Source organism: Toxorhynchites rutilus, chromosome 2 (genome assembly GCF_029784135.1).
Source record: "Toxorhynchites rutilus septentrionalis strain SRP chromosome 2, ASM2978413v1, whole genome shotgun sequence".
NCBI classification, from domain to species: Eukaryota; Metazoa; Arthropoda; class Insecta; order Diptera; family Culicidae; genus Toxorhynchites; species Toxorhynchites rutilus.
The window spans coordinates 117,620,881-117,635,104 of record NC_073745.1 but is presented as its reverse complement, the minus strand read 5'-3'; the positions used below and the strand labels follow the sequence as shown (position 1 = coordinate 117,635,104).

The 14,224-nt window shown below is 40.5% G+C and overlaps 1 protein-coding gene across 2 annotated transcripts in view; it reads right to left on the bottom strand.

Annotated features, from left to right (window-relative positions):
* Positions 1-5,051: 5,051 nt before the first annotated feature.
* Positions 5,052-14,224, bottom strand: part of LOC129771966 (sodium/potassium/calcium exchanger 3-like) — a 56,895-nt gene continuing 47,722 nt past the window's right edge. For both annotated transcript variants that reach the window (XM_055776140.1, XM_055776141.1), the window contains 3 exons: positions 13,417-14,097; positions 6,199-6,300; positions 5,052-6,133 (listed from right to left, as the gene is read on the bottom strand). In XM_055776140.1, the coding sequence (XP_055632115.1) occupies positions 5,799-6,133; positions 6,199-6,300; positions 13,417-14,097 (1,118 nt within the window). In that variant the 3' untranslated portion in view covers positions 5,052-5,798. The remainder of the gene's footprint in view (positions 6,134-6,198; positions 6,301-13,416; positions 14,098-14,224) is intronic.

Here is a 14,224-nt window from a genome sequence, read left to right as displayed (position 1 = left end):
TATATCTGCTTGGAATAATCATGGCGGAAAGAATGCAGCAAGCAATCATGAGATTGCACGATGAATCATTTTACACTCCCCGACCATCTTCATTCGGGACAGATAGTGAACATAACAAAACAAAGAGTAGAAAACAACATTCACTGAATGAATACTCGTGCTTCTCCGGAGAGTTGTGTTTCACCAGCACCTACAGCTGCTTCTTCTAGGTGATTGCCTGTATCTCAATGAGGTACATATAGAGGTGGAGCAGTAGGCGAAGTGTATCTGTATTGGCAAGCAATATATCGTGACGTTATTATTTGCATTTAATATGGAATGTATATGGGAGAAACAAAACAATGTTGTAAGTACTCACGATTGCATGATAATTTGAGCCAAAATTCTCATGAAATCATTCAACTGATTGTTTTTTAACAGATGACAATTATATCGTGACAATTATATTATATCTTATTCCGATTGTTCATGTGGTAGAAAGGTCCAGAGAGCAGTCCTATGCTTAGTTCTCGAAAGCCGTAACATTTTCGGTGAAATTTTGAATCATTGACGATTATAATCTCACAACACACATACCAACACTGAGAGCCGTCGAAAGATCAACTTCATAACAGTAAAATAATGAAACTTCGTTTGTTTCTATGAACGTGGGGGAGTGAAACTGGCACATGGAAATATCACTTTTATCCGGCTTCATCGATGTGATTTCACAAATATCCACTCCACGCTATCACATTAGCCTCATATTCGGCGGGAGCTCTACAAAAATGTACGTTTTTCATTGATGAATAACTTCCTGAAAATAGCATTTTTACATGGATGCGGTGGGCAATCAACGATAAACACAACGACTGACGTCACTATTTGCGAAATAGTTATGGCAGCGCATGCTATGTCGCTCGAAACTCGACCATCTTCATTACCTTTTTTCCAGGACATTGCCTGTATCTCAAGCACGGCTGGCCTCAACTGACGCTGAATGTAACATTGAATGTATTGGAATGTCCGGATGAAGAATCCGTAGAATTAGATATTAAAACCCATCCTAAGCTGAATTAGATAAAACTTTCTAAAAATAATCGTTTGAACGATAAAGTAGGACGTGTTCAGCATTGAAAAAAAAAGAATATTATTATATTTTGACGTAGGACAACATTTTTCGGTAACATATTAATAAAGCAACAAAATCGGTTGTTGGCTCTCAGTGCTCAGTCATTTCTTGACGGATTCACACCATTTTTACAATACTTTTTTTAATTATTCTTTAAGCCCTTTCCGTACAACATCGAGTCTCATTCGTGGTTTAATTGCATGATATAGGGCGCTAGAACGCTCAGCGGAGTAGTGAAATCACTTGATGTGTGACGTATTAAATAGTATGTTAAGGGGTTAACAATCTTTTTCAATAGTGAAAATGTTTTTCAATAGTTCTTTTTATGTTAAAAATCGTTCTGAGAGCTTCCAGTTTTCCATACATTTGTACAACTTTAACACGAACAGAAAAATCAGGCAAAGAGACGAAATGAACAAGCTTCAATCAGTTAACCTCAGTCTCGCACCAGCTAGCGAGCAGATAACAGCCTTCCTAATGCTGATAACCCATACAACGGTTTTGCAATAACAATTAGATATATTGCACACCGTACAGTTCCTGAAGAAAAACGAAACAATGTGTCACAAGCGCCACCCCTGTGTAATTCTCCTTTCAGCCAGTATGCATAAAAACAGCTGACTCATTGCGTAGCGATCACTCATTGTCTAACCGCAAAGTAGGTTAACACCATCAACTTCAACAACAATTACAACCTCAGCAGCGGTAATCGAGTTTCATTTTTGCTGTCACAACCTGAACAAAGTTATGCTCCGCACCTGTCGCAACGTTTACCGCGCAGAAGGAGTCAATTCATGAGTTCTTTTCAAATCTACAGGGCAAACCTGTTTTTGTGCGAGGGATAGGGATCGCACAGAAACAGGTTTGACTATACTTTGTCAAAAAAAAATCCAATTCAACACACACAGTGATGCAATTTGGTTCGATTGAGGCACCGTTTCAATTTGCCGTCTGGGGAGACTGCATCACACGCACACATTGTTGTTATTTTTATGCGTTTCCAAAGATGGATTGAGGCAGTTAAGGTGCTGGTGGAACACCTCAAACCGCCTCATTCACGATACATCAGTCATCTGGCTAGCGACCGGTCGGCAGCGCCGGATCAAATGATTTAAAATCTCCGCTAACAAAGAAACATAGGATTAAGGAAGTTGCAGGTTAGCGACAACTGTACTTTTGAGCTTACAGCATATATTGGAAAAACAAGAAAGATGCAGGTAAGTTTAAAAACACTTTGCTACAAACCAGGAAAGAAATAGATAAGAAAGGTGCGGAAGCTCCCGTACCCGAGCAAGAGAATATTCAAGAGCGAGTAGGATGAAATCAGGGACGAATGAATCTCGCGTTGAAGTTGCTTAAGAATAAACTGACCAGATGTCCCGCGTTACGCGGGACAGTCCCGCATTTCAACAAAATGTCCCGCGTAAGATTTCGTCCCGAGAAACGTCCCGCGTTTGGCAAAAGAAACGAAAATGTCTCGCTATATCAATATATTTCAATATCACAATTTGATCATGTTGATTTTCTTAAATGGATGAACCTCACCAAAAACTTTTATTTGGCAGACTTTTCAAGATGCATCCAAAGATTAATACGTTGAGCTGGTTTCATCGCACCGACATTGGGCTTTTTGTTTAGAAACTGTCAACTGGAAGCGATAGCAACAAAATTGGAAAATGATTTTTATGAAAGTACCCTATTGATCCGCAGGTACCAACGTGAGCCAGACGAAAAGTTCATCTTTGGTCCCCTAGCTCGGTCAGGGCTTAACGTTTTAAATAAGCCGGAAGAACTAATGTATACTCGACAGGAAGAGGCAGAGTTGTTTGATGAAGTATCGTAAATGAAGCGCTGGGCGGTCTTACGGAAGTTGGCCGGAACCTGAACTATGGCCGATGAATATATGTATATCGGCGGGTTATTTTACCTTTTCGTGGCTTTGGTGGTCGTCTGTCTCTCTATTTTGGCCATTCGCCCAAAAGTTTTCTATCGGGTGCAGCTGGGGAATGCTGGGAAGGTTGGTGGCCTTCGCGACAATGTTTATCTCCAGCCGATCCATCCTCCAGTGATCTTTTGGCATAATGGACTGATCGCAGGTTCGGCATAAAGGCCACATCACCTTCCCAAATACGGCAAGCACTTCGTACTATATATCTCCCCGTTCACCGTATGACTCGAAAGAAGAGCGGCTTGGACATTCCCTTCACGTCTGTCAGAGAAAGATCTTCTTCGAGAACTTGATGTGAATGATATATTCGACGTCATCGCTTACCTGGGGAACGTAAAGTACCCGGTCCCCTGCCATTCGTTGAATTCTAGCATCAAGTACATCTCGTCTTTCATTTTGAGTACGAAAAGAAGTTTTTCACTTCTTTCGCCGGAAGGTAGTTTTTCACCAGCACCTCAAGCTACTCCTTCTGGGTGATTGCCTGCGATGAAGAACTGACAGCGATGAAGGAATTGGTTGATGCCCTCGAACAAGTTCTGGTCACTGTTGAACTGCTATTGCGAAAGAAATGCACCCTTTTTGAAGCTGCAATTTATGCTAGAACAGCTATCGGAGTAACCATCAAAAATTTCGAAGCAGCTGCTTGAAGCCCTGATTAGAAGGATTGCAGAAGGACGTTTCGTATATGCAGATTTGTTCCCGTCGTGGTCGTGACACAATTATGGAGACTTTGGCGTTTTCTATCAAACGTCGTGGACTGCATTGATCAAACAAGCATTTGAAATTGTTCCTGACTTGATCAACTTTGACGATGATGATATTGATTAAGTAGCTGGACAACAGGAGGATAAAAAATCCACTGGACGATGGTAAACCTGCAGAACAGTTGAGCATCAAGGAGCATCAAACTTGAACGACGATTGCAACAGTCAAAGGTATCAACGTCCAACCCAAGCTCATCGTCTATAAACGGATTCATGAAAACCCTCAGACATGAGTTGTCGTACAGAGGGCATCAGAGGCAAATACAGGGTCTTTCAAATTAAACGCTCACGCAACAAATTTTAATAAAAGTGAACCAATTTTTATTTTTAAAAGCGAAAATGAAGCTTATTTTAGGACATTTTCGATGTGACCACCCCTTTTCTCGATAACGCGTTTGAAACGGTGAACAAAATTCTTCATGCACAACTCTAACATTACGATTTCGATGCTGTTGAAAATCCGAGTTTTTTCTTCTTTAAGTTCCTCCAAATTTTGTGGCATATTAACATAGCAACGGACCCCCAGAGGAAATAATCGACACCGAGAAATGTTGAAATTCTTACCATAAGAGGACAAAATTTCATTAAGGCTTCGGTTGCTCGAGTAATACGATTTCACTAAAAATACACGTTCTTGTAAATTGTACATCTTAACACTAAAAACCATCCGATCAGACTGAAGGAGTAATTTTTATAAGGAGCTATTCGATTTTTTTTTTGCGTTAGCGTATAGTCTGAAAGACCCTGTACATGACAATGGTATTCGATACTCTTCTACCCAGCATAATTGGACTCTTTCCTCTTTTTTTCCTCTTTCCTCTTCTGGAAACTTTGTTAATGAGATCTGATCTACGACAAAATTAACATTCTCTGTGTCCTTAAGTATTACTTTAAGCAGTAAAAACTTGCAAAATATTTTTTTTTAAACTAATCATTATAAATAAAAGCCGTTTCCACAAGAAAATGGTTTATTTTAAATTATGCTTTTTTTAACCGGTAATTTACCGGTTTTACCGGTAATGAAATTTTGATTACCGAATAACCGGTTATTGAAATTTGGCACGGTAATGCAATCCCTACTCCCAAGGCTTTCTCTCAACTATTCTGAAAATGGTTTGGAGAGTATGACTGTGTAAATACTAATCCACATTGGATAGTTTGACTTGAACGAACGTCACTGGTAAATATATTTCGGATAAATTTCGAAGACAACGAAAAGACTCCCAAATTTCTTATAGAATACAAAATGAGAGAGATTCTTTATTCTAATGACTGATAGGGAATACAATGGAAACAAACGAATATTTACAACAGGCAGGTAAGGGAATTAATGTCACTAGTTTGTTTTTTTTTTCATTATTTGTAAAATTCTTCTATATTTGAGGATATTTTCGATCAAGTATCCGATTCCTACCGATCGGAGGAATGTCCAAATTTATGTTCTAAGTCAACATTTTCAAATTTCAGCAATAATGGAATGTTAGTTACAACAAATGTAGCGCTAGGCTGTGTTTTATCTTAGTTTAAAAAAAATTCTACGGTAATTATTCACCTTTTGGTATCATGTCTGGTTTCGGTGCTAGATTCTTACTTGGCATTAAGTTTAAATACAATCGTTTAAATCATCCATTCTAAAATTCTTTACGCTAATCCATAATTGTCACAGATTCTTCCCTTTGTTTCTTTTCAGTTGACTTTGCTTATCAATGTTTACACTTATCCGTTAAATCAGTTTGACGTCATAGAGAATCGAATTTTGGGCTGCACCAATTGTAGCAACGGCAGGAACGACGAAAACAACAACTACAATTACAATCAATTCGAGCCTAAGTTGACCACAAGCCGAACTTGCGTCACTCGAGGAGGTCACTCAAAAATGTGTACACACTTATCAAATCACTGCCAATTGGTCAACGCGTGGGATTTGGTGAAAGAAATTCTCTCACTGCTGCGTTATTTTTTATCGGCCTATCCCTCACCGTACACAGGTGGGCAAATTCACTCGGAAGAATACGTTCAGCTCGATAAGGCTTGCCAAAATCAGAAAGACGGCATACATTATCAGGCAAGCATTGCCAACCTTTCGATCCAATTTGAACTTATTCCACGAGAAAGCAATGTACAGCATTAATAGCGTCGACAGTAGCGATATGGCTGAATACTCCAGCCCAGCAGAGTTGATGCCAACCCAATGATGGCCTGGTTCTATTGGCGAAAAGGCTGCCTTGATGAACCACGGTAGACCCAAACACAGCAGAATATCGAACGTGTTAGATCCGATTGAATTGCTGATGCCCATTGAGCCATGTCCTGAAAAAGGAGAGAAAGTATGACAAGATTACAAATTTTCTGATATTTTCCTCGAGATTTCTTACCCTGCTTGGCAACGATGACACTGGAGACGGCCTCCGGTACACTTGTTCCCGCTGCTAGGAAAGTGATTCCCATCACCGAGTCTGGTATCTTGAGCGTATCGCCTGTTTTGTTATCGAAGAGAACGAAAAAAAAAACAATAAACATTCACCAATTTAAAATTAGGATCTTTATCAGCTTCTGAATTAGTCGAACTTAATCACTATGCAGTTGAAAGATAACAGGAAAGTCGTGCTAATCGTAATTCGAATACAAATTTTCGCAGTATGACGTTAGTGCTCGGATGATGGTAAAAGAAGTCACCCATTTTTTATAGGTTTATGCATATCCATCTCTTATGAACCAACAAGCTTCGATAGTTGCTTTTTTTCGCAGCAGTACTTTGTACATTTACCACTTGTCATACCAGGTAGACCTTTCTACCTTTCTACTTTTCAATGCAATGTGTTTATAATTCAATCAGAAACAGGGTTTTCCAATAGTTGATATTCTTCCGAACCTCAACAATCGTGGTAAGGTAGTTGTTCGGATTTTCGAAAAGGCAAACCTACACAGAGCAGTCTCGTTCAGACAACTTGAAGCTAGCAGGATTCATTTATGAAATAAGCATAAAAACTTTATGAGTGAAAAGACAATCTTACAATAAGTTTTGGCTCGGTCAACGTTTTTTTCCTAGTTTTCCTAGCAAATACTTCATAGAAAATAATTGAGGGGCTCAAAAGAAAAAAGGTGTAAGCGACATGTTCAATTTTCTCTTCATCGACTTTCTCTTTTGGTCATAACTTAGTTCCAAACACATTCCCAGCTTATTTGACAATGAGGACGATAGGTCAGAACCTCAATAATCGGTTTCTATAGCAAAATCGATAGGAACGTTTTTGCAGCTGAGTTATTCACGAATGAAAAAGTTGATTAAGAGAAAATTGATCAAGTTACTTACACCTCTTTCCTTCTGAGCCCTTCAATTTCATTTCATTTCACTATTTCGAGTTACTGATTAACGGATCGAACCGCGTTGTGCTCACTTCTGATAATGAGAGATATTTTACTTTTTAGTTCTTCTTCTTTTTCTCTTAAAACTTCTTGGATCCACTGAACTCGATTTCACCTTCACGTCACTTTCGTCAGCAACGTTTTGTTCCGTATTTGCCGCCAGGTCGTCAGTATACTCGGTGATACAAGATAGTTCCGATGTTCCGAGCACATCCCCGACTCGCAATCCTATCTCGGAACCAGCATCCAAAAAAGCGGTCCCTTCATTAATCCTTTGTTCTAATCTGTGCATCAGAGAGTAATGACTATTCGAACAGTTAAAGGGTGTGTCACATCAAATTGCATCACGGAAAAAACGCTGTAGAAATTTAATTTTTAGGAATTATATCTTCAGCTTTTGCTTATAATCAGATAAGAGTGTATAGATCACGTTGGCCATGCTTCACTGTCAATTTTTCGTAAATTTGGAAAAATGTCGTCGAACGAAAAAGAGCGTCGTGAATTAATCCTGTGCACTCATTTCAAGAATCCGGAGTTGTCACATCGGGACATCGGTAAGATGCTGGGAATCGTCCAATCCACGGTCAGCAGAGTACTAAAACGATACTTCGAGAACCTAACCATCGACCGGAAGGTGAAGAACGGCAAAAATGGATGCTCCGTCAGTGAAAAAGATCACAAGCGCGTAGTTAAGCAGTTTAGACGTGATCCGAGAAGTTCGTTCCGGGATGTCGCCAATAAGCCGAATTTGTCAAGTTCATTCGTCCAGCGGACCAAGCAGCGGGAGGGCCTGCGTACATACAAGGTTCAGAATGCTCCTAACCGCGACGAAAGGCAAAACATGGTGGGGAAGACGCGAGCCCGGAAGCTGTACACCGAAATGCTAACGAAGCTGCATTGCCTGGTAATGGACGACGAAACCTACGTCAAAGCGGACTTTCGTCAGCTGCCGGGCCTGTTGTTCTTCTCCGCAGAGGACAAATTCAGCGTTCCGGAGGAGATTGGCAAGCAGAAACTATCCAAGTTTGCCAAAAAGTACATGGTGTGGCAAGCGATCTTCTCTTGCGGAATGCGGAGCGCCCCCTTCGTGATGACCGGCACGGTAAACGGGCAGGTTTACCTTAAGGAGTGCCTACAGAAGCGCTTACTACCACTATTGAAGCAGCACGTGGGCCCGACCATCTTCTGGCCGGATCTCGCTTCGTGCCACTATTCAAAGGACGTTTTGGAGTGTTACGAAGCCAACGGGGTCACCTTCGTGCCAAAGGAAATGAACCCGCCCAACGCGCCGGAGCTTCGCCCAATAGAGAAATATTGGGCGATTATGAAGCAGGCCCTCCGGAAGAACCCAAAAGTTGTCAAATCGGAGGCGGACTTCAAGAGAAAATGGATTTCTGTTCAAAAAAAACTACAACCTGACGTTGTACAGAACCTTATGGACGGGGTAAAGAGGAAGGTGTGAGCATGCGGGCTTGGGCTCGAAGTATGAATAAAAAGAAAATGCCAAAAGTTGTTTAATAGTTTTTATTTTACTGTCTAAAATTGTCAAAAGGATCGGTCTACTACATTTCTACAGCGTTTTTTCCGTGATGCAATTTGATGTGACACATCCTTTAAACAGGTTACAGCTTGCATTGCGCCTTCCCTGTTTGTTGAGTCGTCACAGAATCGAACTATGAGGTCGTTTCGCACGGTCTCTTCATTTATACAGGGGATCCGTTTGAGGCCCATTATCTTGATTGGGTTGAGTGTTGTAAATTTTTACGAACTTTGATCTCCGATACTATTTCGTTAATGAAACCAGTGAAGTTTTGTAACGGTGTGTCTAGCTTATCGCGCACCAATCGCATCCAGTCCAGTGTGTACCCGAGTGGTAGCTACCTCACAAGTATCTGCACGAGCATACGATTGTTCAGATGATCATGCAACCCAGCCGCCACGAGATGATCACACAGCTGCCTAATGGCTCACACTGTTGAGCGAGATCTGTCAGTTTCGTCCCTTATGACGGGAATATACGCTTCTTCTTCCGCTATTAAGTCCGGCTGTTGCAACAAGCCCTCAACTTCTCTGTCGGTCCGTATTGTTTTGTGTGCCAAAAAGTTTAGATGAGGTCGTTCAACCCATGAAGATGTTCCTCGCTGAGGGCGTACAAAAAGTTCTTCCACTGAGGGAACCATTTGTTTTGTACATGGATATGGTTATGCATGATAGATGATTGTCCAAGCGTGCAATTGCTATTTGTATCTCTACGAAATGGGCGTTACATATTTTAAACGATGAAAAAACTATTGACGAGATGAGTGCCAGATTCGTTGACTGAGGGCCAAAACGCAATCGATTTGCGGTGCGATGGTTGTATATTGAATTATTCATCATCAGAGACGAAGGAGTAATTTTTCATTCAAACCGAAATATCTCTGTGTGGAAAGGTCCTACAGAAACGTTCTTGGAACCAAATCAAAGCTGCTTGATAAGGTTAATTTGATTTGAAGGTGCGCAACCCATCGATATGCGTTGATTTTTCAATAGTTTTATAATAAAAACCAGTTACTCTCTGAAAGTCTAAGTAGAGGCGAATGAACTGCAAAGAAGAAAGGAAGAAAGGAAAGTCTAAGAGTGTATCAGTTACTCTCGGAAAGTTTAAGAGTGTAAGGTAAATGATTTTGGTTTGTCCAGTCGAAAATATGATCATGGTTTGCCCACATCTTTGAATGCTCCTGTCTCAAATACAGTATTCGAATGTTTCAAAACATATAAATAAAATTATCTTTTCATGATTTACAGTAGTTTTATAGTATATTTTTACGGAATCACATGTTTTAAAGGATTATAAAATACACATTCTATTTGTGTCAATGCGCCCCTCATTCGAACTAGCTTTTAATCGATCACCAGATGTTTATTTGGCACGTATTCAGACCTTTTCTGGATTATAACACTTACAAATATTGTAAACATCATACTTGCACACCATTTGTATCAGATTTACAGATTTACACGAGTTGTCCAATTGAATAATGTTATTTTGTCCACATGATGTCTATGGCAACCGCTTGGCGCACTGCAGTTTGTTTATTGTGTCCTTCGCGCATAGCAGACATAAAGTTTCTCTGTTGAGGGTAACACTTTTCAAATGGCCAAGAAAAGGCAATATTCTGAAGAAAGCCTAAATTATGAATGGATAAATATGATGACAGTAAACTTAAGCAATGATAAACGCAACATCCACTTGTGAATTCGAATGTTTTCATTCAAAAACAGCGATATCTAAAACCGGACAAACCATGATCATTTTTTGGACAAACCATGATCAGAGGTGGTCAAACCATGATCATAATTCCTCTTTAAGGAAAATCGTTAAAAAACATAAAAATTTGAATAATTTCAACACCTTATGGTAGTATTAGCAACTAGAGACTTGAGGCTTTTCAACAAACCCAAACTCGTATAGATTATGTGTGATTTTCATGAAGAAAAATCTATTTGCATTTACTAGTTGCGTGAAAACACCCTAAATCGGACAAACCAAGATCATTCACCCTACTTCTTCTGTGCATATTTTCCGTCCAATAAATAAGCATAGGCCATTTATGTTTCTAACATGTGCTCGACTTATATTCCCGGATAACCAAACACGCTTCCACAAAGTGTTCGGATCTGTTCATTGATAGCTCCTGCAGTGGATAGAACAAAAACTTCCATCACCATTCTTTTTCAAGGCGAAAAGTTTAAAAAAATTTTTTTTCATCGGACTGTGTATAGAATAATTGAATTGATGAATAAAAGAAACTAGGTGTCGTGGCTGATCGAAAACAGGCAAACCACATTGTTTTCGACCAGCATTTTACAGTTGAGTATCGCGTTTAACGTAGTCGAAATTGAGGGTGTGATAACCGAAATGGGCCTGACGTGGAATACGAATCACGAGTAAAGGTGCTGGTCATTTGAAAAAAACTGCCCTCGATGACTGTTAAGATCTTAGACTACCGCCAACTCGGAACAGTCTCCCATGAAGGAAATAAATCTAATAACGCTGTCCGACTCGTTTCGAGTTACCTTCGCTGGTTCCGCTCTCCCTGACTACGGGGTGGTAGAGAAATCCAGATAACCGTTTGACTATTAATTCCAAAACCAATGACTTGTCAAAAGTACGAGTCAGTTGGGCACACGGCAGCTCTTTGCACCAATAAAGAACGCTGTGCCACTTGCGGAAAGCAACATGTGAGCGAAACCGGCAATGCGACTGAAAAAAAGTCCATCTACAAGAGTTGTTGGGATCGAGAGAAGCGCTTTTGAGAGAATTCTCTAAACGCACTTTCGCAGAAATCTTGAAGGGCACTTCTCCACTAGCTCAACAACAACAACAACCATTGACTACAAGCAACATCTTTGATCAAATAATCGCGGACTCAGTCATCGAGAACATACCTTTCGTTTTCCAAAGTAATCTCCGGCGATAAAATGTGTCTGCTCCCAAATTTTAAGGTCAAGCCCGGTGAAACCCTCCGTTAGCTTGTCAACAAAACCGAGTGCAGCGGACAAGTAAAATCAGATCTCTTCTGGCTTCCAAAGGAGTAATTCACCTCTGAACAACCCAACACTGTAGGGGACATCAACAACCCCATCTGTCCCTGTTTTACCGTCAACTCCGACTTCTCAATCAATATTTTTAAACTTGTTTGACATCGTGGAATAAATCTTCACATTCTTCCGACTACATAAGAACCATTGTCATTATAATGCATCCAGTAGTGAAGACGTTCTTTGTCATTTGTAATTGATGCAAACATGTCCCCTCCTCGCAATGATTATCTCTTTCAATGTATCAGAGATATCACTGCAAACCGAAGCCATATGAAAATCTCTTACAAGGCCAACAGTCCTCTACGGACACGAAGCATGAACGATGTACGGAAAGAACTCCTATACACTTGGTACTGACTCAACTGTACGGTAAATCCAGCATTCATTCGTCTGGACAAGCGCGATGAGCAGAACAGGTTGGTTGAACACCGGACAATAGACTTGCAAAAATTGCGTTTGCATCTAATCCCGAAGACAAGAAGAAGAGGAGCCCAGAAATGAATTGGACCAGGTGGAGCGGAATTTGACAAGATTTGTTGATCCCCAAGGTTGACAAGCTGAAGCCATGGATCGGTTGTAGTGGCGAAACATTGTAAATAAGATCTAATCCATCAATGAGATGTAAATAAAAAGTAACCGCGACACTGAAGATTTATGAAGATTTAAGAATAAAAAAAAAATTACCTTTTCCTTTTTCATAAAAGCATAATTTACTTTGAAATTTTTTGACATGGAAACTGTATAGTAAGTGAACGTTAATGGATATAACTATACATAATGACTTGGCACTCATCGACTAAAAAGACACATTCAATGTGATATTGCATATCACATATACGAGGGTCGTCCAAAAAATAAGTTTCAGTGCCTAAGAAATCGCGGAAAAATAAAGTTAGGACAAAAAACTAAGGTGAAAAAAATGGTGATTTTCGTAATCTACGTTTTATTTTCTATTTTTCTTCATAATTTTCTATTTTTCTTCATAACATTCAAGGCGTTTTTCATAGCGTGGCACGAGTTTTTCTATTCCGAGCGCGAAGTGCGTAGCGTCCAACTTTTTGAAGTACGATGTAACTGCGTCACGAATTTCTTCAGTGTTATCAAATCATTGACCGCCGAACGCCTATTTCATCACCGTACTATTGTGAATTTTTGGACCAATTAAGAACCGCGATTAAGAACAAAAAGACAGGTTTATTGACGAAAGAAGTGTTCCTCTTCCACGATAATGCGCGGCCCCATTCTGCTCGCGTGACTCAAGGCCAATTGAAAAAATTCAAATGGACTGTGTTCAAGCATCCTCTTTACTTCCCAGACCTCGCCCCCAGCGACTATCACTTATTCCTGGTGATGAAACAGGCGTCATTTTATTTTTTGTCCTAACTTTATTTTTCCGCGATTTCTAAGGCACTGAAACTTATTTTTTGAACGACCCTCGTAATAGTATTCGAAGAACATAATTGTGGTCGCCTAATTTCCTAATAAAATAAACATGGATCCAAATTAGTACGACTGATATACTTGCAATCGTTCTTGCGGTGTTAGATAACATCCTCACATCAGATGTTGCGTAAGCCAAAACCATCAATATCTTACGTACATTGTAATTCACCCTAATATAATCTAATTGCTCCACTTACCAATAATCGTAATCATCCATGCAACAACATACGACAGCGAGCCAATCCATACGATACACATGATAAACGTCAGCGGGAACCAATTCTTAAACCGCGGCCTTTCGCAGTTCGGAATAGTAAACACAAACAACAGGTATATGGGCCACGTGATTATCCACGAAAACTGTCGGAACTTGCTCTGCCCCGAGGGATACTTCAGCAGCTGGAATTCTTCATTCACCACTGACTCTTCATCATTCGTCCGATCGGTTCCGTCCTCCCCCGCCAACGAATCCTTCACTAATCGTTCTCCATTCAGTGACTGCTTCACGGATTCTGCACTAGCACTAGATAGTGGTGGAGTGGTAGGACTTGGCGGGGGTGGAGGCTGATCGCTGTCGTCTATACTAGCGGTACCGTTAATGCTGACGGCACTGTGACGACGTTCAACCTGTAATTGCTGCTGCTGTTGATGCGTTAGCTGTTCATTGAGAGCGGTCGCGGTGGTCAGCGCCATTGGGGGTGAATTTACGATACCACCCGGCCCTACCCCGCCTACACTAGCACTGATCGCCTTAATTTGCATTTCCAGATCCGATGACGTCAATTCATTGTTGCTCGCGTCGATATGGGTAACGTTCTTCAAATTGCCATTCTGCTGGAAGTGGCTTATACGTAACGGGAAATGTGCCTCAATTGCTTCTGAAGAAAGTTGACGTCGGTTGGGTATTAAACGTAGAAGGAAAATAAAAAAAAACGGGCATATTATGGTCAATGTGAATTGATTAAGCAGCGGAACCAACTCGCGTCGCAAGCGTAAGAGCAGCAT